This window comes from Alexandromys fortis, unplaced genomic scaffold (assembly GCF_014885135.2).
Source record: "Alexandromys fortis isolate MF-2015 unplaced genomic scaffold, M_Fortis_MF-2015_v1.1 scaffold_295, whole genome shotgun sequence".
Taxonomy (NCBI): domain Eukaryota; kingdom Metazoa; phylum Chordata; class Mammalia; order Rodentia; family Cricetidae; genus Alexandromys; species Alexandromys fortis.
Window position 1 is genome coordinate 829,322 of NW_026068169.1, and position 22,535 is coordinate 851,856.

Here is a 22,535-nt window from a genome sequence, read left to right on the forward strand (position 1 = left end):
AAGAAGCAGATGCTGAGCAGTGGAGGATGTAGAGGAATCCCACCCAGGGCAGCAGTGAGCCTGAGCAAATCATTGCTCCTGTGCTCTGCAGGACTGGCTCAGGTAGTGGTAGAGAAAGGTGCTTGGTGGCCTGGAACCTTTCAGCAGGATGGGGTTGTGCTTGGAAGGAGGAAAGGCAGGAAAGGCCTCGGGAACTGACTTCCCAGTCACTGGCCAACCTCACCAGCAAGCCCAGGGTGGGGAAAGGGTGAGGTCCTGGGTCAGGGCTGCCCTGCTCAGCTGTTAGAACAGAGCTTCCCTCTCTCCAGGGTGTGCAGGCTCAGAGTTGACACACTTCCTGTGCAGGAAAGGGCCTCATGATGGGGAACAAGTGTTCAGAAGCCAACCACAGCAAGAAAGCCAAGGACAACAGGACAGTCTGGGAGCTACAGAAAGCATGGAAGGCCAAATACTCAGCAATGCCTTGCCTGCTTCTGAGCTGGCTAATGAAGGACACAGCTAGGGGCGTCCATTCGGGCCCTGCTTCAAGTCCTCCAGTTCTTTGTCCCTGTGGCCTGCTTACAGGATTCCCAAGGAATGAAGTCACTCACCTTGTCCCTGATGACTGGTTCTCACAGGTATCTTGTCAAGCTCAGAGGGACATTTCATGTAGCCCAGACCATGATTCTGACCCGAGTGACTATTTACCAATGAATTCTGCATGTCCCAGGTCCAGGTACCTGCACGTCTCCAATGATGTCTTCCATGACCACATCATACTGGACTGTGAAGTCAGCCATGATGCCTGAGCTGGAGAAGGCAGACTGGTCTTGCAGTGTTGGGGAGAAGGTGATGTGGACACAGGTCTCTGCCCTCTTTATCCTGGTAGATGGGGGCATGTCACCCTCACCTGTATGGGCGTTGAGGTGGCATTGAGAAAAGCCATGGAAGGGGGACAGTGAGAGGGACAATGTGTGGGGAGGGTGGGGAAGCTATCCCTCGTTCCCGCAGCTGCTCCAGTTGCCAAGCATGCCCTTCCAGCTCCCCATTGCCACTCTGTCACAAGCCCTGTGGCCAGCTCCTGCCCTTCCCACTCATCACACCCTGCCTGCCACACCCAGCCCTCCCTCAGCTCTAGCACTGGAGGTGGAGGGTCTGTCCTTCACTCAGAACCTCCCCTGCCTCACTTAGCACCCAACCCAAGTCCTGTCTCTGGAGGACTCTCTTGTCCCCAGCTCCACCAGGATATCAGTGTCCTCCTCTAGAGGGACAGTGTAGTGGGTGGGGAGGACAGGGACAGACACAGTGGCAGGGCTGGGCTCATCTCCTGTCCTTCCTGCTGTGAGACAGGGCAGGCTAGCAGGGATCTCCTCTGGGACACAATGGCCTGGCTCTTCTTCTCCCTCTGCCCCTGGACCATGTGAATGAGAATCACCATGTGAATGAGAATCACCATGTGAATGAGCCTCATATGGTCTCCTGAAATCACTCCTGCCTTTTACTTCTGGACGTTCTCTGAACCAACTGCAACATCAACTCCTCTGGAATTTTCTTTCAAGACAAGTGTCCATTTAGAAATGTCTCCTTTTCTCCAGAAAATGGAGACTTGGGACTACAACCCCCCCCCTTCCTGCTACAGCTGTCAGGAAGCTTAGGGGCAAACCAAGCCCCCCATGCTCTGAGAAGCCTGCTCACATACATTCCCTGGGCTTCCTTCCTTCCAGGGCTCTTTGTTTTGTTTTATCCCCACAGGACTACTTCTATCCTCTGTTTTAACCTTTAAGGAGAAGGGGGAGGGAGCTGCCATTTATAGCTGGGGCTTAAGCATTCAGGCTGCAAGACTCAGCTGGCCCATGGGCCCAGGTCCCTGATAGTGCCCTGTTTGCCCAGGGCCACTTGTTCCCTTTCTCCTCCACTTGTTCTTTTTTTGAGCTCCAGTCTCCTTAGGAACAGCATAGAGGGGACAGTAGCTCTTTGATCAGAAGGGGTTATTGGAGGGTCAGATGTGAGCTCATGGGCAAGATAGTTGGAAGTACACCTGGACCTCCTTGAGTGTCAAATGGAACTGAAGGATAGCACCACGGCCAGCATTCATTAAATCCCGTGGAGGGAGGCTTGGCCCGCATTTTGCAGTGGGTCTTAGGGAGTAGCTCTGTGGGAGAATGACCTCCTGCATCAACACGGCCCTAGGATGCATTCTCAGCTCTGGAAAATAAACCTCTTCTTGTGGTCTTGGGTCATAGTTGTCTCTTTCATTCGACAGATCAACAAACTGAAGCCTTGATCACATGGCTCTGTCCTAGGACAAAGTCCATCTTGGCTTGGAACCCAACTTGCACCAAGGGCACCATGTTGTGTTTCTGGCTGAGCAGGCTCCCATCAGTCAAATCTGGGCTTAAAATCTTTGCCAGGGTAGCTAGCCTCTTGAATTATGTAATTTCCCTGTTTCTGTCTACTCAATTCCCACGGACATTTTAAGTTTGTTTAGTGATTCTCCCAGCTTGGTTGTATATGAACTTCTTCGTGGACTGATTAAACATGGAGATTTGTGGTCCTAACTCAAGCCTACTACACCAGGCTCCAGTAGGATGAGGTCCTAGATTATGTCTTTTTTTAAGATTAAATCCTGATTGTACTACAGCCATGTCTGTCATAACCCCACTGATGCACTTGGTTTTAAGCCTCTTATTCAAGATCCTTCTTTGCATCCTAGAATCCTGTACTGCCTTTCTGCTTTCCTCCTGTTCTTTGTGGTCACTTATGAAAAAGCAGGATTCATCCTCCATGATTCCTGCAGTCTTCAAGATTGTTAATAAAGTATGGTGATCAGTTTTCTGTTTGTTTGTTTGTTTGTTTGTTTTGAGATAGGGTCTCACCGCTTAGACCTGGAAGTCACTATGTAGGCTACGCTGGTCTTGAACTCACAGTAGTACCTGTTTTTGCCTCATAATAGCTGGGATAAAGGCATGTGCCACCAACCCTGGCCCATTAATTATTTTTAGTAATTGAATCTGTACTTCTAGAAGCTTCTACTTCATGCCAATTTCATACTAACTTCAGGAATTGGGACGATAGTGAACTCTAAAAATCTTGAACTCTAAACCAGCCCCCTTCTCTCTGATTTGGGAAGGAAATTGGTACAGGGACATTACTGAAAGATTGTTCCATAGAATGTCCAAGGTTTCCATTCACAGAATGTAAATATCTTTAGTATCTCCTCGCACTGCCCACATACTTGTTTGGTTGTTGGTGCTCGCTCGGCTGGTCCTCAGTGGAGGTATATGCACATAGGCAATGCCCGTCCTCTCAGACACAGCGATTTCTACAGTCAGCTTCCTCACCAGCTGTCCAGGTCTCAGGCTTACCATCAGCTGGTACTGGCCCTGATGTCGTTGTAGAAGTTCCTCATAGGCCAGGACAAAAGTTACCTCTGTACCTGCTGCCAGCCTAGTGGAGATTTGAAATTTCTCTGATTCCCGGTCCCTGGACAAGAAGTAGAATGGACGGGAGGGGTGTTGGATCTCCTGTGGCATAGCAAAATCATTAGATGGCAGGTTTCTGCTAAACCTCATGCTTAACCAACTTGACCTGATCAGGCTTCTGTCTCAATTAAGTCCCCGGACCACAGTCCATCATCCAGGTATTTACTCACCAACCTCCCTTCCTCCCTCGCCCCCCCCCCCCCCGCCCCCGAACATTCTACCTGGAAAATGATCTCAAAGGTAGCTCTCCCCCTTATGGGGGAAACATGGTTGATAAAAATCTGAACGGAGATTTTTCTGAATAGAACAATTCGGGGCTAATGTTTCATTTAACAAAAAGAGTTTTGAATGTACACAAACAATGCCTCTCTCCCTTTAAATAGTCTCTCAAATCTGCCTGATCCTTGTGTTAAACTGAACTTGTTTATATGGCAACGACTCAGTTTTTAGCAGCAAAATCTGAAGTATTCCTGCAAGATGAAAATCTCTTAGGAGCTGAGGGGAATCCATTAAAAACATAATATGCATACCAGACAAAGGGGACCCATTTAAGAAATAAGGGTCAATTTAGGCAAGTTTCACTTGTTAATTCAGGCCAGAAAGACAAATACTACATTTTAGCTCTGACATGCGGATCCTAACTTCAAACTTTTAGATATCCATGTTTACCTTGGAGTGTCTGTACAAGTCAGGAAGCCAGAAAGGGTCCATGAATGCGGGGGAAGGGGTAAGAGGCCTTAATGGGATGAGTAGCACATATGTAGTACGAAGGAAGTGGGGGAGAGCAGAGTCTAAAGTTGTTGTTGTTTTCTTCTTTTGTGGATGGACAGAAGAATGTTGCCCAAGAGTAATTGCTGGCCTTGTTTCTGAAGGACATCATTTGCATATGGGGAACCACTAAGGTGACAGGGGGAGCTGAGGACCCCCGTGCCTGCCTTTATCCACACTGACTATGATGACACTGGAAGGAAGCAAAGCTAATGGGAACATGGAACCCAGAGATCGTGGGGCCCAATTAAGAGAACTTTGGAAGCAAGGTTTGGCCACAGAGGAAAGCAAAGATGGACAGAAATCATAGTATGTGTGCTTGGAGTCTAAAATTTTAATACTGGTGAGAGTTGAGGTATGGAGGAGATGAGGATATGGCAGATGGGTTAACCAAAATTAAGAATGTACGGAAACCCACCACTTTGCCAGCTAATTAAAAACAGCATTTTAAAAAGTAGTTTTAATGGAGGTGCCCTACATAGGTGGAAATGCTACTCTCAGAAGCCAAGGGTTATTAAACAAAAATTCTAATGTGGGGTGGGGGATACCTCCGTATGAGTTATTATTATTCAAGAGGTGCAGAAGCCCCCAAATACTATAGACCATTACCATTTTTCTGACTTTCTCACTATAGAAAGATGGTAAAACCTTATTGCTGAAGACACCACACACTTTCGTGGCAGGGAATAGATAAATCAATCTCGAAGTGACCAGGAAACTTCCTTCCTGCTAGCTAGCTTCCCTAGTGCTGGAAGGTCTTATGTAGGCTGCTCGGGGAAGAAGACTGACCAGCGGTCTTTCCCAGAGCCGTGTCTAGTGCACTATAGTATCAGAGAACCAGGCAAGAGATGGAATGGGAGTAGGACAGTTCTGGGGTAACCAACTGCTCTCTGATTGAATTTGAGGCATCCTTCACAAGAGGAATTTCATGCCTGGTACTGAAAACCTTGTCAAAAGTCTAATGCCTGAGGAGGCCATAGGCCCTAAAACAGAACCTACTATTGTTGTCTTACTAAATGGTCATATTGTTAAAATGCTCTCCACCTTGATCAGGAAGCTTCCTTTTGCATTCAATAATGATTAGTTAAGAGATCCATAACTGGTCAAATGCTCAGAGTAAGTGACCCAGCCCTAAATAAGATGTTCATGTCATCGCCTCTGATGTCCAAGTAATATCATGGAATAGGGGGCAGAAAGAATGCAAAAGTCGAAGAATTTGAAGAAATCCTATGAAACAATGCTTTCTGCATATGGCATGGCTTTTGTATTCATGAACAACTCACAGCAGCTGTGACAGCATGCACAAGACCTGCATGAGATGAAGTCAACCAAAACCCCAGCGCAGATGGGGGAAGAGCCCATGAGATCCCACTCTTTTTACCGAAGAGTTAGTTGGTGGCTTCTGTGGGGGGGGGGGAGGGAAAGTCATCTTTATTGGGAAGATGTAGTCACTAGTAGGCTGCCCACGCTCCAGTGAATGGGCCACACCCATTTGCATGTGGGAAGCACTAATTGAATTCGGAGCATTACAAAGAACAAAAGAAGAGGATATGAAGTTGGAAGAGAGATCCATTGAAGGGGTATATGAGAGCTTGGATGGAGGATGAAAGCTGGATATGATCAAAATACATTGTATAAATGTATGAACTTTTCCAAGAATAAATAAAATACCACATTAAAAACAAAAATAAGAAAGGAAGAGAAAAAACTCACTTGTTCATAATCTTCGCACAAAGTACCAGTTATTAAATAAGCCACATCTTTCTAGCAAAAGACAGCTGGAATTAGGGAAGTAAACTTCCAGTTATTAAACATCTACTGTTATAGGCATTGATATTTAGTGACTCACATAATCTTAATGTAATCCTATGGAGTAGAAATCATTGTTTTTATTTTACAGAAGTAGAGAATGAGGTCCAGAGAGAAGGAATATCTTTCCTGGTCACACAGCTAGGATGGCTAAATCACATTTCAGACCAGCTAGAGCCTTACCTCACGCCTACATGAGCTGATGTCTTTCCTTGCTGATAGGCTTTCTCATAGATTTTCTTTGCCTGGTGTTTTTCCTTGATTTCTGCAACATAGACTTTATTGTCGATGGTCCTGATGGGGCAGAAAGAAAGAAGGGGTAACAGAGACAGAGAAAGAAAATAGATGGTCAAAAACATAGATACAAATAAGAGGAACAAGAAAGAACAAAACTGTCATTGAACTCAAGAGCGAGTGGGAAGAACGAATGTGAATGAGAGAGGGAGAGGGAAATATTCTCCTGAAATCTATTTGTCCAGTGGGGAAAGAGAGACCACACAACATATTGTAGACATGTTGGAGTTTTGTGTTTCTCCAAGTACTGAATCATGCTTGTCTTTTAACACACAATAATATTTTTAGTTGTAACATAGCTGAACATTTGTATTATAGTTGTATATTTGCTGCAATATCAAGCTAAGCATGGTGGTGCAAACCTATAATTCCAGTACTCAGGAATTTGAGGCAGGGGAATCACAAATTCAAGACCATTCTGGGGTATTTAGTGAGTTCCAGGACAAGCTACTCAACTTAGTGAGGTTCTATCTCAAGTTTCACACACACACACACACACACACACACACACACACACACACACACACACTATTTACTCCAACAACTCACAGGCACTGCTGCTTGTTAGGTTATGAACAACCTAAAAGTGTGTCTTTTTAAAGAAAACACATTAGGTAAATAATGTGAGTGATGTAGTGGTTAAAATTGTCGGTGACACAGGTCTTAAATGACTTGAGCTGGCTCTGACCTGAACGGCCTCTCCCTGAGGACTAGTGTTCATAGTACCATAATGCAGCCGACAAACTTCCAAAGTAGGGAAGCAACCAACAGCCCTACCCACCTATGACTCCTGTGAACCACAACAATGACCAGCATGGCACAATAACCCTAACAGTGCAGTAGTGGCATATATACCTGTGTTAACCAACAGCTCTCTAATTGGACTTAAGATCTTCTTAACCAGAGAGAAATCATGCCTGATACTAGAAACCTAGCCAACTACCAGGGCTAATGATCATGGATTTTGGAGGAGAACCTTCAACTGCCACTTTACTAAACCAGCAGAATCTCTAACTATGTTCTAAATATTTATTCTTACACTCACATATATGTGTAGTTCTATTCCCTAACCAAGGAAACTTCTTGTAACAAACAGAACTCATTACAGAGAATGACAACTGATGAAAATGCAGAGTTGTGCAGTCCACTCCCATCTAGTACATCTACAATACGACACCTGCACCTTAAAGCTCAGGGACCATGGCAGAAGAGGAGATGGAAAGATTGTAAGAGTCAGAGGAACATGAAGTTTGCCATAAGTCTTCTAGAATGTCAGAGAAGCTATACCCATGAAGTCTCAACAATATGCCTGCCTACCCATGACCTGAACAAGGAAGACATCAATAGATATTTTAACATGGAAGGAAAGGTCATGAGGCCTCAACCCTATACAAAGAAATACAGGCAACCAAGGAATGCTGAAAGTGGAAGAGAGAAAGGGCTTATTTCACCTTACAGCTCTTAGTTCGTACTTTATTAATGAGTGAAGGAAGCCAGGGCAAGAATTCAAGAAGGGCAGGAACCTGGAGGCAGGAGCTGATGCAGAGACCATAGAGGGGTGCTGCTCACTGGCTTGCTCCCCATGGCTTGCTCAGCCTGCTTTCTTATAGAACCCAGGACCACCAGCCCAGGGATGGCACCAGCCACAGTGCACAGCCCCCCCATCAATCACTAATAGAGAAAATGCCCTGACAGACTTGCCTGTAGGCCAATTTTATGGAGACATTTTATCAGATGAGCTGCCTCTTCCCAGGTGGCTGTAGTCTGAATCAAGTTGACAAAAAAAAAATCACCACAAGGACCTGTTGTCAACATTACACACAAATACATCACTATTAAACTGTAACATTTCTTTCCAAGATCTTGTTTGTCTCCAAGATCTCATGTTAATATCATAATATAAAACAGAACAACTTTAAAAGTCTCACATTCTTTAAAACATCCAAACACTTTTTTAAAAAGTTCAGCCTTTTTAAGATATCCAAAGTCTCTACAAATCCAAAGCCCCTAACTATGAGCTCTTGTAAAATTGAAAAAAAAAAGTTACATATTTCTTATCCCAAGAGGGAAGAACCAGGGCACAGCTACAATCAAAGCAAAACCAGCCTCCAACAGTGTAAAAAATCCAGCGCCGGGGATTTACTCACAATCTCCTGGGCTCCAGAGTGCTCAGGCAGCTCCTCCTCGCCAGCTCTGCCATCGACGGTACCCACAGCTAGTCTCTTAGGCTCAGGCCAGCTACACACTACACTTGCTACTGTCTTTGCTTGTCATGCCATAGTCCTGGCACCTGCATGCTGGGGCTGCACTGCAACTGAGGTTTCATCTTGGCCAATGGCCTCTCCCGGCTCGCACAGGGCTGAACCTTAGCTGTTCTCCATGACTCGTTCACAATTTCAAAAAACGGCACTATGCAGGAGACCCTTACACATTACAAAGTTCAGCTACCTGCTTGAGATGCAGCTTTGGCATTCCTGGACCCCAGTTTCTGTAAGATAACTCCAAGAAGACACTTCCCACAAGATTTCACCTCAATGATGCTGGTCTCTTGTTAATCACATCTGATTTTTCAGCCCCAGCTGACCAAAATACAATGACTCTTAATTTAAAATATAGGAACAGCCTGATAGAGACTTAGCTTCCCTAGGAAACTTGACGGTCCAGGTCTGTGTCATCTGTATTGCTCTCAGGATTCTTCTCTTCCCCACTCCCACAGGACAGCCCCTCTGATCACTCAATAGCTTTTCCAGTCCAAAGTTTCAAAATCTCCCACAGTCCTCCCCAAAACAATGTGGCCAGGTCTGTCACCAATACGCCACTGCTGTCCTAGTTTGCCTTTTGATTTTGTGATGAATACCATGACCAAAAGCAACCTGGGAATAATAAGGGTTTATTTCAGCTTCGAGCTCACAATGCACCATGAAGAGAAGCCAGGACAGGAACGCAAGGCAGAAACCCTAAGGCAGGAGCTGATACAGAGGTCATGAAGGGTAGCTGCTTACTGGGTTGCTCTGCATGACTTGCTCAGTCTGCTTCCTTATACAACCCAGGACCAACAGCCTAGGGCTGGGACCATCCACAGAGGGCTGGGTCCTTCTAAATCAATCATGAATCAAGAAAATTACCCACATACTTTCTGATAGGCCAATCTGATGGAGAGATTTTCTCAGTTGAGGTTCCCTCTTCCCAGATGAGCCTAGCTTATGTCAAGTTGACAAAAAACTAACCATCACACCTACCAACTGGTCTTCCTCTTTAAATCATTGCTCTTTATTCATTGCTCTTATAGTGGTAGAAACATCTATTAATCTTTTGTTTATTTGAGACAGGGTCTTACTACATACTACTGGTTGGCCCGAACTCACTGTGTAGACCAGGCTGGCCTAGAGCAGCAGAAATTTACCTGCATCTGCATCCAGAGTGCTGAGATTTAAGGCATTCACCATGATACCTGGCATATTGTGTTATGAAGATAAAATCAAGGCACATTATCTTCACTGCTCAAATTCTCTGAGGCTTCCATCTCAACTGAGAATAGAAGCAAAACTCTTCACTAGGCTCTTTGTGGTCTACACATTATGGCTGACTATTACCTCTTCAACCCCATGGCTTCCTACTCTTTCGGCCACTCATCCTGCTCTAGTCACACTGTTTCCCTTCCTTCCTTCCTTCCTTCCTTCCTTCCTTCCTTCCTTCCTTCCTTCCTTCCTTCCTTCTTTTTATTCTTTCCTCTCCTTCCTTCTTTCTCTCTTCCTCTCTCCATCTTCCCTCTTCCCCCCCTCTCTCTTTTGGCAAAGCTTGGCATGGAACTTAAGTTCTTGCACATGGTATGCCAGTTCTATGTGACCAAACTATATCATCATATTGTTGAGACAGTGCTTCACTGTGTAGTTTAGGCTAGCCTTGAACTCACTATGTAGCATGATCTTCTTGCCTTTTTTCCTTCATTTTTTGGGATTTTATTTTGTTTTAACAGGGCTTACATCCAGCTCAAAAGGCCTTGAACTTAATATTCTTGCCTCTGTCTCTTGATAATTTTAAAAATTAAAATTATTTTTAACTTATACTTAAAAGTATATATGATGGCAGCCAGGAGATAGCTTAGTTAATAAAATGTTTACCTTGTAAGTACAAAGACCCAAGTAAAATCCCAAAACCTATGCTAAAAAAGACAGGCAATATATAATGGGGCATTATTGGACTACCAGCATTTGGGAGATAGAAAGAAATAGATTCTTGGGATTCACTGGCTAACCAGCCTAGCTTACTGGCGAGTTCCAGGTGAGTGAGAGAGCTTGTTTCACAACAATGTTAGATGGTGCCTGAGAGACACCTCAAGTTAACCTCTGGACTCCATAACATATGCAAATATGCATATAAACTCATATATATACACACAAAACACATAAAAGTTGTATGTCCTAAAGAGTGTTTAATGTTTAATACCCATATCATACATGTATGCCTTGTTTAAATCAGAATAACCATGTATTTCCTCAAACATTTATCACTGGTGCTCAAACTTTCAAAATCCTTTTTTGACCCTTTGAAGAGTAGTGCACAATGGTCACCTGCACTGCACAGCAATGTCTTAGAGCTGTGGTCCTTATCTAAGAGTGATCAGATTTCCCCACCTCTCCCAACCCCTTACTCCTACCAGTCTTGAGAAACCATCATTCCACCCCCAAATTCTAAGAAATTAGCTATCTCCATTCCACCTGTGCATGACAGCATTGGGCATGGGCCTTCTGTGCCTGATACACTTCACTTACCATAAAGATCTCCCCTCCTGTCCACTTGGCAGGGGTTGAGAGTTTGAAACAATTATATTTATTATTTTATTTTATGTGCATGGATGTTTTGCCTGCATATATAACTGCACACTATGTACATGCTTGGTACTTGTAGAGACCACGGAGGGTGTTGAATCTCCTGGAACTAGAGGTACAGGTTGTTGTGTCCGGCCATGTGGGTACTTGCAATTTGGACCCAGGACTTCTGGAAGAGCAGAAAGTGGTCTTAGCTGCCACGTCATCTTTCTAACCCAAATTTGAGGAGGGTGTTTTGTTGTTGTTTTTGAGACAGGGTTTTGCTCTACCTTAGGCTGGCCTTGAACTCCCAAACCTTCTGCCTCAGTTTTCCAAAGTGCTGGTATTATAGACATGAACAACTGTACCCAGCTCAAAACTGGGTTAAAAACAAACCAACAAACAAATGACGAAAAATCCAAAACAAAAGATAAACAACTGTTTTGGAACAGGGTTTTGGTATGCAGTCTAAGCTGGTTTGAGCTCTCAATAGTCTATCCACAGCCTTCCTTCTGCTGGGATTAGAGGCACGGACCACCATGCCTAGCCCGTTGATGTTGTCACAAGTGACAGGACTTCACTTCTTTTTCTGGTGCATTTAGGTATCCACTCACGAGTTAGACCCTTAGGTTGTCTGTACTCTTAGCTGTTGTGTATAGTGTCCCTTGCTCTTTCTTTGAACTTGTTTATTCTTCCTTTGGCTTAGAACATCGTTCCTCTTCCAGATCTTGTAAGTCTGCACACCACTCTCTTCAGGTCTCTGCTCAATGTCACTTGGTCTTTGACCACTCTAGGCCGGTCCCTCTACTCAGTCTCTGTCTCCTTTGCTCTATTTGCTACTCTTCTTTTCTGGAAGCCCTTCTCCTAGACAAACGGATGCATATTAGTTTATGTCTTTTGGGTCTTGTCTTCTCTAGGAGACTCTGAGCTCCTTGAAGGCAAAGAAACGTCTGCCTGGTTTGCTGCTAATGCCTGGCATGCAGTACTTATTCCATCCCTTCCCAATGAGTGTCCCAGAACGAGTGAGAAAAGTCCCCATGGGTCTCACGGACTAGTAGATCAAAAAGAAGGGAGCTAGGGAAAGAAGGTTAGAGAATCCAGGGCTTTGAACTCAAGACTCAAAGGGCTCATATTGCAGCAAGGAGGAATGTGAAGTGTTGGATATATCTCAAGCTGGGAAGAAAGCGATGGGGTCAGAGCTACCTTTGAGCCGTGAGAATTTGATGTCCTGGAGAACATTAATATACCTCTGTGGGAGGCAAGAACAGCTGTCTCCATTTCTCAAGTGGAGTAACTAGGGCACAGATAGTCGCAGCTTCCAGGAATGCTAAGGGGAGATATGCCGCTGGCAGAAGAGGCTACTTAGGCAAGGAGTGTTTCAAGGCAGCTGAAACAGTATTGCTGAGGCTGGGCTAGTGTGGGGGTGGACAGAGCTGGCTGGGCCTCAAGGTCTCCTGGGGGCTGGGGTGGTAGGGTGGAGCGACTCTGGCAGTAGCACACTGGGGCCTCTGTGTGTATGCTGCCTCCAGCCAGCATACTTTCCACAGAGTCTGCCCAGGAACATTTCTCCAGCCTGCTTTGCTAAACTTTTTAAAAAATCCTTTCGGTGTTTTTTTTTTCTATTGAGACGAACCCCTATTCTGCCTGTTGCTGGGTCTTTACATCAGCTAACTACCAACCTCTCAGGTCGGCCCCCACACTTGCTATCACGCCTAGGGTTTCTTTGCTTGTTTGGGGGATCACTTTTATTCTTGTGTTTGGTTCATTGGTCCTCTACTTGCAGCAATCGTGGTTGCTTCAAGTCTTACCCACTTGGAAGCCCTGTTGCAGGGAAGTCCCCCCTCGTTATCTCTGTTCTTTTTCTTCCCTATACTGACTTCACACCAATCACCTCTTTCAACCTAGCCACTCTCCAACGTGCAGCCTGGAGATTCTTGATGGCAGGACATGGGCTTAGGGCTGTAAAGAATGTTTATAGCACACGAGCCTGCTCCCAGTCATGGGGCGAGAATGACCGAGCAAGGGCAGAAATTCTGTTTGACTTGAACTCTCTGATCTACTAACTCTGAGAGCGGCTCCACTCAAAGACAGACATCCTCTTTCATTTTGCCCTCTTGAAGCAGACTCGCTTGTAACTAAGGCTGGCACTGAACTCGAGCACACTATACATAGCTGCGCATGATAACCGTGAACTCCTGATATTCCTGCTTCACTTCCCAAGTGCTTGTATGACGGGTGTGTGCCACCACGGCAGTTTTACCCGGTGATGGGAACTGGATCCAAGGTTTTGGGTATACTAGGACAACACCTCATCCTAGCTACACCCCAAATCCAGAAGCCTTTTCGTAACTCACACTATGATACATGTGGGTTAATGCAGCCCCACAAAGCTTTCCTTTCACCCACTCCTCTTCCTTCATTCTTCATCTCATACCATCCAATCAAACAAAAAAGAAAAAGGCAATCGCCAATTATGCTCCCATCATGAACAGGCTGCTTCTCCCTCCAACCGTCTCTCAAGGTCCACTGTCATGTTCTCCTTCCATGTTCTAGCACAGGACTCTCTTCAACCTCCCAGCTTCTTGGCTGCCTCTTCCAGCCTAGCCTTGCATCACTATGGTCACTCCTTGGTTATCACATCGCCACGTCTCTTCACTGAAGAGCCCAACTATCTCTAACACGGACTGTATAGGCCCCTGGGATGCTGGGGACAAGTGAAAGGGAATGGGAGAATATTAACAGTCTATTTCTAGAGCTTTCCATTATTCTTTGATGACTTATATGTTCATCCCTCAAGATATGCATTCGTTCTATATTTAATCTATGTGTGTCCCATGGAGTTGGTTTCCCATTGGAGCCCCTGAGAGCCGAGTCTCTGCCTACCCCTCAACTACCACTTCTGACCACTCTTCTACCCTCTGCCTATTGCCTGCACTTCAGTGACATAGAGGTACATGCACTTTCTCCTCATCCAGGAATATTTGTGTTTTAATTCTATTGCCTTAATTTTTGAGGCTTACTTCCATAGTGCTTGGTTAGTGACCATCTCATGATTGAAGTTCAGTTTGAGTGTCATTTATCCAAGGTTTTCTTCCACTGATGGGAGTTCAGAACTGATCCCTGTCTCCTGCTGGACCTTGGGGTCCCCACCATTTTGCATTCAGATTTCTATTTCCTCCTAGGGTATTTTATTTAAATCAGCTGACTCATTTTGTGGGTTCCCCATTAGACAGTAGGACTGAGAGCAGGAACTGTGTGTAGTCCATTTGTCCATCATATCTAGCCAGAACCATGTCAGGCATGCCTTCAGTATCAGGAAAAGGTTTTTTTTAAAGCTAATTTTATCAAGTATTTATCATACACCAGGCACTTACGTTAGCATAGATGTCCACATGTCTTATTTAATCCTTGCAAGTGATTTCTAATTTTATCTGCATTTTACAGATGTGTAAAAGGAGACTCAAAGTTAGGTAGCTTGTCCTGAGTTCCACAGTAGGCAGAGGAAGAAATCAAAATCAAGGAGTCTGATTTTAAAATTTATCCTCTTAACCGCTCTGCACTAGTGAAGCAGAAAGCAGGCTGAATGAACGTGTGAACAAATGAATGAAACCGTTAGTTTAGAAGCGGACTTACATTGTGAAATTGGAGATAAAGGCGATGCGAGGAAGATCCAGGTCAAAGGTGGCTTCATGGGCTTCATCGTGTGGATTGAAGAGAACAGAGGTGACCAGAGTGTGCGCATAACGCGACACCACCGTGGAACGTATGGAATAGCTCGTCATCAACAACTGAGAGAGAATACAAGAGAAGCCGGGTTAGAGAGAGTTCTTCATTGGCCAAGATGGCCAGGTACGTGAGAGCTCAAGGTTTCTGAACTGGTTTCAGGGTGGAGGAGGAGAAACTGAGGTACCTTGAGGGAAAGTGAGCTGTCGTGCATGGACCTGCCTGAGACTACCAGTAAGTGAGTCTCAGAACTAAAGGTTCCCAAATGGTCCCAAATCAAAGCACCTCTGGACAAGCACTTCTCTGATTCCAGATCTTGCTAAATATGGGTTCTAACTTAACAACCCTGGGGCAGGAAGAGGCTCATGTCCTCCTTGCTTCCAAATTCCCTGGAAGCCCCCACTGCTGAGGCTACTGCTGGTTCATGGATTTCACTTTAGAATGAACAGAACATCTTAGCAAAGCTTTAGAATCTAACAGAATAGATGTATTCACCAGGCCCTACATTATTACAAGGCAATGTGATAAATATTTAGTTTTTTATGATTTCAGCTGTAAAGATTAAGCCTCCTAAGTACAGTAATATACTGCAATCATGGTAAGTGTTCAGCACCCATGATCCTATTTAATCCTCACGGTCTGAGGAGTTAAGTTCTAGTATCTCCCACATCTTGCAGACATGTTAACTGAGGCTCAGACACTGAGGTCACCAAACAGTGAGGTAATTATCTTCTTTCCTATCTTCCCTGAAGTTATGATCCCTCTGTCCACCCACACATCACGTATGTCTGTTCTGAGCGCGGTGAAGTGGGTCAGAGAGGTAATCCGGAATCAGTTGAGCGAGGCTCAAGCTCTGGCTCCGCTGCTTCCTATGTCTTGGGCCCTGAGCCTGTGTTTCCTCCTCTCTCTAATGCGGATAAGTGAGTGTGGCTCACAGGGATGCTGCGAAGGCTCACGGCAACAACCAAGCCTCCTGGCACATCACCTGCGCTGCACTTAGTAATCAGTACCTCTTTTCTCTGGCCCTAGCCTCTCAAGCCTGCATAAAGAGATTGCAAAACTTCAGCTCCTCCCACCCCAAGGAGCTACCTTTCTCACACACTCCAGAGCGCTGTCATCTCATGCTAGAACTGACCTTGCTGGTTGGCGAGGCAGAGCCATGGGGTCCCTGGTGTGTTAGGTCTAGGAGAATGGTCAGCAATACACTGGCACGGCCGAGGCACCTCCATTCAGACATGGTGCCACTTCTGGCCTGGGCCTGCTGTTCTCATCCAGAATGTCTGATCCTCAAGGCCTTCCTCTTTTAAATCTGCAGGTAGCCTTCTCTTGAGAGGGAGGGACCATGCTGAAGGGTGGGGAAGTCTCTGAATGTGGCATTGAGGCCTACACAAACCAGGATTGTCCAAGAGCTTAGGCTGGCATCTTGCCTGGAGAAGGGCCAGCTCGGTGCCTCCTTTTTCCCCTTCATCCAGCTGTAAGATGAATGGAAACTAAGCATACCAGAGTGCTGGGTTTGTCTGTTTGCTATGTTGGCTCAGGGTGGGGTTTTTCTTTCCTATAAACATCCACTGGAGCTCAATAACTGGAGCCAGAGAAAGGTCACTGAGTACTGATCATCTTAAAAAGGTAGCAACCTTTAAAGAGGGTTGGAGAGGCAAGTACCCAGCGTTGGTCTTTTCTGTTGCTCACTTTAGTCTTGACACAGGAGGGACTATAATGGTGTAGGGGTTCCAGACATGCGATTTCCAATCTCAAGAAGCAGTCAAGATGGGCTGCACTGGAGATGAGAAAGAGGATCAGTCAATCATTTAAAATAGAGGCTCGGGACTGAGAACATCTGGGTTGGGATTGCAGTTCGGCTGCTTTCTGCTGCATAATATTCAGCGAGGAAACTTAACCACTCTGCTACCTCAGTTCCCTAATCTGTGAAATGAGGATAACAGTGCCATTTCCGAAAGTGTCAGCGTTGAGCTGGCACTTTGGGAATGTTTGACATCTGGTGGGTATTCAGTGAATGCATGCTGGGATGAGGAATGGCAAAAATTGAAGTACAGCTGCCAGGTATAGTGGCACACATTCATAAGACCAGCATTTGGGAGACTTTTCTAGAAAAGCTATGAATTTGACGCCGGCCTATGCTGCATGGTAAGTTCCATGCCTAGTTGGCCTACAGTGAGATCCTATCTCAAAAATGCCAACAAACGAGCATTGGAAGCCCCTTGTCCCATTGGGGACATGAAAGGGGCAGAACGAAACAGAGCTGAAATGCTCTGAGTCCAGTATCTGAAGGTCCTGTAGAAGATGGATTGAGTAGTGTTCCCATACAGGGGCTATTAGCATGTATCAGAGCCTTTATTACACTTATATGAACATAGGTTACATTTCCAAGACATCCAGCATCTATCTACAAGGGCAAAAGCCTTTGAGGACTTTTCATAAACTGGCACAAAGATGGCAAAGACACCTGGATTTGCCCTATGACATTCAGCACAGCACAACAAAGACTCATTCTGGCTTTTGGGGGTCCCAAATCTTATCAGTTGCCACCTACTCCAAGGCCACTCAAAGCTTCCCATTGCGGTTTTCCCAGTGCAGGTTCAGGCATTAGGGATGTAACTCAGTCAGTAGAATATGCCCGCCTAACAGTCATGAAATGCTGGGTCGGGTCTTCAGCCCTGTGCAAATGGGATGTAGTGTAGCTTGTCTTTAAGTTCAGCACTCAGGAGGTAGAGGAGGGAGGATCAGAAGTTCAAGTTTGTTTTCAGTCCCATAGGGAATTTAAGGACAGTCTAGAATATGGGAGACCATCTCTTTAAAACAGAAGAAGAAAAAACTTTCCTCATAGGGGACAGTCCTAGCTTCAGAAAAGCTTTGTTGTATAGCAACAGAGAAAAAACTCCATCAGGTGCCCACTCTGTCTTAAAGACAAAAAGATAACCAAGGGTTCCCAGGCAAATTAAGAAAGCCTGAACCATGAAATCAAGAAGCCAAAAAAAAAAAAAAAAAAAAAAAAAAAAAAAAAAAANAAAAAAAAAAAAAAAAAAAAAAAAAAAACAGAGAAAGTCGGGAATTTGATTAACAAAAGAGAACTTCAGGAGAAAAATTATACCTGCCAATCATTCAAGAAAATATGACATGTATGAAACAAGAATTAGATGCTACAAAATAAGAACAATCAGAGAAAAGAAAGACACCTCAGAAATGGAAAAGAAGTTGCTGGAAATAAAAATGTCAACAGAAAGATTGGAAAATAACATAGAAGAAAAACTCTTGGAATGTAAAGTGAAACAACAAAATAAACAGGAAATATGAAAGAAAATGTCAAAAACACAGATCAACATAGCAGACACAACACTCAGAGAAATGAGCTACAGACTAAAAAAAAACTAAAGAAACATTGTGTGTAGTTTTTGATTTTGTTTTGGTATATTTGCCATATTGGTTTTTCCCTTTTTAAAATCTGTTTTCTTAATTTTTTTGTTGTTTTCCCTGGGTTTTGTGAGGAGAAATAGACAGACACACAGACATAGAGAGACAGAGAGAGTATAAAATTGGGTGGGCAGCTGAGTGGGGATGATCTGGAAGGAGTTTGGGGAAGGGAAAGAATATGATCAAAATACATTGTATGAAAAAAGGTTTTTTTACTTATTATTTTTATGTCCAGACTGCCATTTCCCCTCCCTTCTCTCCTCCCAGTCCCTCTCTCCTCCCTTTGCCCCTATGGCATCCACTCCTCCTGTTTCTGTTCAGGAAAGGGCAGGTCTCCTATGGCTATCAACCAAACATGGCATATTAAGCTGCAGTAATACTAGACACCTCCCCTCCTATTAAGGCTGGACAAGGCGACCCAGGATGAGGAAAAGGGGTGGAAAAAATTTTAAACAAGTTTTTTAAAGGTATCAGGAGCTGGGCAGGGTGCTGCATAGCTGTCATGGCAAGGCCGGGGAAGGTTGCTGTAGCTCCGAGGTCAGTCTGATCTACATAGTGAGTGTCAAGTTAGCCAGTGCTACATAGTGAGAAATTCTGCTCCCAAACCAAAATAAAAATGTATTAGACATTAATTTCCTACAGCTGAAGAAAGACATCTAGAATAGGCACCACAACAGTGAATCCAGAAGCCCGCAACCCTGTCTCAGCCCTGCAGCAGCTCCCATGCTGATTCTCTTCTTCTGTCCTCTGCCAGTGTATTTCCAGGTCCCCTTAAGACCCGATCCGCATCCTTTCGTATCTCTGTTAAAATGGTGAAAGCCACCAAGGTTCACTGAGAGAGCCTTATGTGAGGGGCCATGCAGGCAAGCCCTCATTTCCGTTCTCATCACTCAGCCTGTTACTTCTCTCCCTTCTCCTTCTATTGCTTCATGTTCTTTCAAAATGCCAGGGATGGGCAAAGATGCCATGGGTATGTGTTTGCACTGACCTTTCTGCTTGGAAAATCTTTTCCTAGATATCCACTTAGCTCTCTCACCTTATGGAAGATTTGTTCACATTTTGCCATTTCAGGGAGTTACTTCTTGACCAACCTATTTAAAACTGAAATAACCTCTTTTCTTCACTGATATCCCCCCTCTCTCTTTTACCCTGGTTTTTAGTTCCTCCCTGTCCCCCGCTCCTCATTTCTATGAGACAGAACTTTACTATGTAACTCATATGTAAGTCAAACTGGTCGCAAACTCCAGATCTTCCTTCTTTAGGCTTCTGAATGCTGAAATTAAGGAGTGCACCAATACACCTGAATTTTGTTTTCTCCATAACACTTTATTTAAGTTGTTACAGATCTTATTTATTTATTTATTTTATTTATTTATTTTTTGAAACAGGGTTTTCTCTGTAGCTTTGGAGCCTGTCCTGGAACTAGCTTTTGTAGACCAGGCTGGCCTCGAACTCACAGAGATCCTCCTGCCTCTGCCTCCCGAATGCTGGGATTAAAGGCATGCACCACCACCTTCTGGCTCAGATCTTATTTCTTGATCTGATTGTTTCCTCTCTTTCCCATACTAGAATCAGCTCTATGAGAAGCAGGTATTGGTGTCTGTCTTCTCCACTGCTATGGCTCTAACTCGCAGAACAGCATTTAGCACCTAGCAGACACTCAGCAAATATTTGTTCAACGAGTTAACATAATAAAGGCACATCATTTATGGAAGAATAAAACCTGTTATAAAGTGTATATGTATATATATAAGAAAATAGTGATTCAAATATAAAATAAGATAAAATATGGTTATAAGCAACTAATGGAGTATAAGAGAACATAATGCTAGAACAAAATCTCCTCTAAGAGGCCCATGGTTTATGACACTGGACTTGTAAAGAAGGAAGTGTATTCTTGGCTCACTACTTAGCTGGATTTTGGGAAAAAATATTTACAAAGTCAAGACAATGTAAATACTATTTATTGGTTTTTGGGTTTAAGAGCTATCCTGGAAGACAAAGAGAGGAAGATCTCGTTAATACTTCGGAACAGAACACAAATGTCAATAATATGTATAACGTAAAAGGAAAGATCAAAGAGATAATGCAGGGCACTGGTGGGTGACATGCGGCTAATATCTTTGTTTTTAGGCAGTTAGGAATAACACTGGCTTTGTAAAGTGGTGGTTGTAGGTTCTCCTCCAAGTTCCATGACTTCACTAGACCCTTGTAGTTCGCTAGGTTTCCAGTCCCACGCATGATTTTTTCAGAGAGATGGTGGTGATGGCCAATGTGTCCATGCGTTATAGCGCCATGTCAGCTGTGTGTTCATAGACATCATGGATGTGCAGTAGTACTGGTTGGTTGCTTCCCTCCCTTCAAAGTTGGCATTCCTGTACTTATAGATAAGCACAGTTCTCACCCCTCCTCAAGGAAACCAGGCTGGGCTGGAATGTGGGGGAATCATCCTGCCTCTGCCTCGCAAGTATGGTGATTACTGGTTTCCACCATCAAGCCTGGTTCGAAAAGTATATGTCTCGTGACACTTTCTAAATGGAAATATCCAGTTAGACTTGCCTCTAAAGATGGAAATCATACTGTAATGCCTTTAACATATTTAGGAAGGGTGCTGGCGTTTTATTTTGCTTTCTATTGCTATAGCAAAGTGCCTGAGGCTGCGTGTTCAAAGTCCAAGATGAGTTGGACCTATCTCTTACAGCCTTGCCTGAATTTCAACACGAATAATAGCATCATGATGGAAGTACAAACAAGGAGCGGTCAAATGGTAAGGTGTGAGGCTTTTAATACCAATTCACAACTACAGAAACTCATCTGAGTCCCAAGAAAATGACACCATTTTCTCCCAACAGGGATTAGCCCAGTGACATAGTCGCTTTTCACTGGGCCCCCATCTCTGAAAGATTCCACTAATTCAAATCATTCCACCGAGTCTCAAGTTTTGAGCACATGAACCCTTGGGAGATAAACAACATACAAAGCAAATCTCAGTACTTGGAAAGCATATGAGACTTAACAGCTCACAGGCAATGTAGTATCATGGTTAAAATGCTGGTATTTGACATCCATTGAGCTGGGCTCAAATCCCCTCTGTGCTCCATACCCATTAGACAATAATTTGCCTCTGGTAAGTTATATTTCTCACCCCCCAATGCTGTACTCTATCCAATGAGGCTGGTACTCACACTGTACGAATGTAAACCTTCATGCTTCTGCAAAGTCTTCTGGGGAGTAAAGAAACAGCTCCCTGTAGCCAGAAGAGGACTTCAAAACAAGTTGCTCAAATCTAAGCCTGTTATGAACAAGGGTCACCTTTGTGATGGTGCCTAGTAGATAGTTGGTCCCTATTTTCTTTTTGGTGGCCCAATTCTTTCTCACAGATTTGTGTTTAGGAGGCTTCTTTGTATAAACCACCTGGGAGAAGTGGTATTAGTCTAGAAGTAGATATCAGGATTTCAAATATATGAGGAATCTGCCTTTTGTTTAACAAAGGGGAGTCTGTCTGCCTCTCTCTTCTTTTGCATAGACAATCCTCAGAGTTGAGAGCAACACAGAGTGAGTTAAATTGTCTTACAACAGGATCCCCCCCAGGAGATCAAAAGAGAGAACAACAGTGTCGTGATGTCTTTAATCCCAGCACTCTAGAAGTAGATACAGGCAGAGGTGTCTGTGAGTTCAAGATCAGCCTGGTCTACTTACTGAGTACCAGGAAAGTCAGTGCTACACAGTGAAAACTTATTGGGAGGTGGGGAATAGGGAGAGGAAGAGGGACATGAGGAGGCAGAGGGCAAGGGGGAGGGAGAGGGGGGAGATTTTAAAGTGGAGAGGAGTAAGCTGCCAATGAGGGTAGAGGACAGAGAAGGCCCACCAAGTATGGTTTTCCCCAGTACTGAGAGAGGCTGTGGAGTGCAAAGACCGAGAATGTCTTAATTGAAGTGTCTCACGGTAAATCAACTTTTCATGTTTCCCCCAAGTTGGTATTGGGACCTATGTAATCTCAGTTACTTTTTCTTTTCTCTTGAAACATTTTTTCCACATTTTGTGTGTGTGTGTGTGTGTGTGTGTGTGCATGTGTATGTTGTAGTCTGTGTGAGTGTGTGTTGTGTGTGTGTATAAGAGAGTTGTTGTGGTGTGTGTGAGAGTGTGTGCATGTGTGTGTGAGTGTGTGCATTGTGTTGTGTGTGTGTGCATGTGAGTGTACCATGGTGCACATGTGGAAGTTCTTCAGAAGACAACTTTCTGG

At 44.4% G+C, this 22,535-nt stretch overlaps 1 protein-coding gene across 1 annotated transcript in view; it reads right to left on the bottom strand.

Moving 5' to 3' along the window:
- The window catches only part of Itih6 (inter-alpha-trypsin inhibitor heavy chain family member 6), a 30,674-nt gene extending 14,534 nt beyond the window's left edge, over positions 1–16,140 (bottom strand). Inside the window, 5 exon segments of the mRNA XM_050128349.1 lie at positions 681–889; positions 3,215–3,462; positions 6,222–6,332; positions 14,774–14,928; positions 15,999–16,140. Of these exon segments, the coding sequence (XP_049984306.1) occupies positions 681–889; positions 3,215–3,462; positions 6,222–6,332; positions 14,774–14,928; positions 15,999–16,100 (825 nt within the window). The 5' untranslated portion in view covers positions 16,101–16,140.
- Between the last annotated feature and the right edge of the window lie 6,395 nt (positions 16,141–22,535).